Below are 1,146 nucleotides of genomic sequence, written 5' to 3'. Positions count from 1 at the left end.
TCGAGCCGTGTTTTGGTTGGTGTTTTTTGTACCGGACTCTTCTCCCTTGTTCCCTCTCAAGAAAAAGAGCAAATTCTTGCAACGATGCGCGAATTGGAAACTAATCGGGTCAGACCTACTCGGAGCTTCGTTCAAAGCTTCTACTGGCGAGATCCCGACACTCAGCTCTCACATCCCACCGGCAAACGCAACAAAAAGCCCCACCGCCTCCACCACCCCGGTACCAATTTCAAACGTCGCTATTAAAAATATTCCCCCCACCCCTCCACCCTGTTTTTGTTTTTTTTTTGTTTTTTCTGCTTTTAAATGGTGACCCCTCTCAGTGCGGCACCTGCCCCGGAGCAGACAACCTTCCCTAAACCGCTCGCAAATTTTTTTTTTGTTGGTTTTTTTTGAGATTTTAAGTTCGATTTGAATCCGACATTTAGTGTTTACCCCTCGGCGCAGTTGTAAGTTTGTAGCTTGGTTTCAGTGGATGGAGAACGGTGCCCTGCCTGAGAGATCGCACACGCCGGAGCGAGGAAAGCTATAGGATGATACAAGGCTTTTTGTCTTTAAAAGGATTCTCCGAAGCGGGCACTCCAACCAGCAGCGGGTCGTTCCTGGCATGTTGCTCGCAGTAATTCATTAGCTCAGAAGACGCTTTTGAGACCTAAACGTTGCAAGAAAGCAGAAGGTGAGTGAGAATATTCAGGCGGAGGCGCGGAGCTCAGCCCGCGCAGCACCACCGACCGCTTCCCAGGCTCCGCAGGGACGGAGAGAACCCCCCTTCGGCTTTTTGTGACAGACACTTTACGGAGACAGTGACGAATGAGAAGGGGAAACGGACACGGAAAAAAAAAGTCTCTCAGGTCTGACATAAATAAAGAGACGAGTATGGGAAAAGTACTCCCAGCCGAGAGCAAGAGATTTAAAAGAAGATATTATTGTCCTCATTTTTAAGGGCTTTGGGATAAAAAAGAAAGGAAAAAAAGTCTACTTGAGAGCGTCCGTCCTCTGATGTTAAAAATGGAGATTTTGAAACCACTAGAAACTATTACTTAAGGCTCTGCTTGTTTTAGTTCAAAGACGTCTTCTGGGAACCGAGCGCCCGGAGCAGCCCGTGGAGAGGGGACCGCGGCAGCGGGCGAGCGCCGCGGCTGCGCC

At 49.2% G+C, this 1,146-nt stretch overlaps 1 protein-coding gene across 1 annotated transcript; it reads right to left on the bottom strand.

Moving 5' to 3' along the window:
• Window positions 1-526: 526 nt before the first annotated feature.
• On the bottom strand, window positions 527-652 carry LOC104613948 (guanine nucleotide-binding protein G(I)/G(S)/G(O) subunit gamma-7; the record flags this gene model as incomplete). Its single annotated transcript, XM_010290246.1, has 1 exon — window positions 527-652. A coding segment is annotated over one exon (126 nt), but the record flags the coding sequence as incomplete, so codon positions are not given.
• Between the last annotated feature and the right edge of the window lie 494 nt (window positions 653-1,146).

The sequence above is a fragment of the Phaethon lepturus genome, unplaced genomic scaffold, assembly GCF_000687285.1.
Source record: "Phaethon lepturus isolate BGI_N335 unplaced genomic scaffold, ASM68728v1 Scaffold54116, whole genome shotgun sequence".
In the NCBI taxonomy this organism is placed as follows: Eukaryota; Metazoa; Chordata; class Aves; order Phaethontiformes; family Phaethontidae; genus Phaethon; species Phaethon lepturus.
This window is presented reverse-complemented; position numbering and strand designations above follow the sequence as displayed.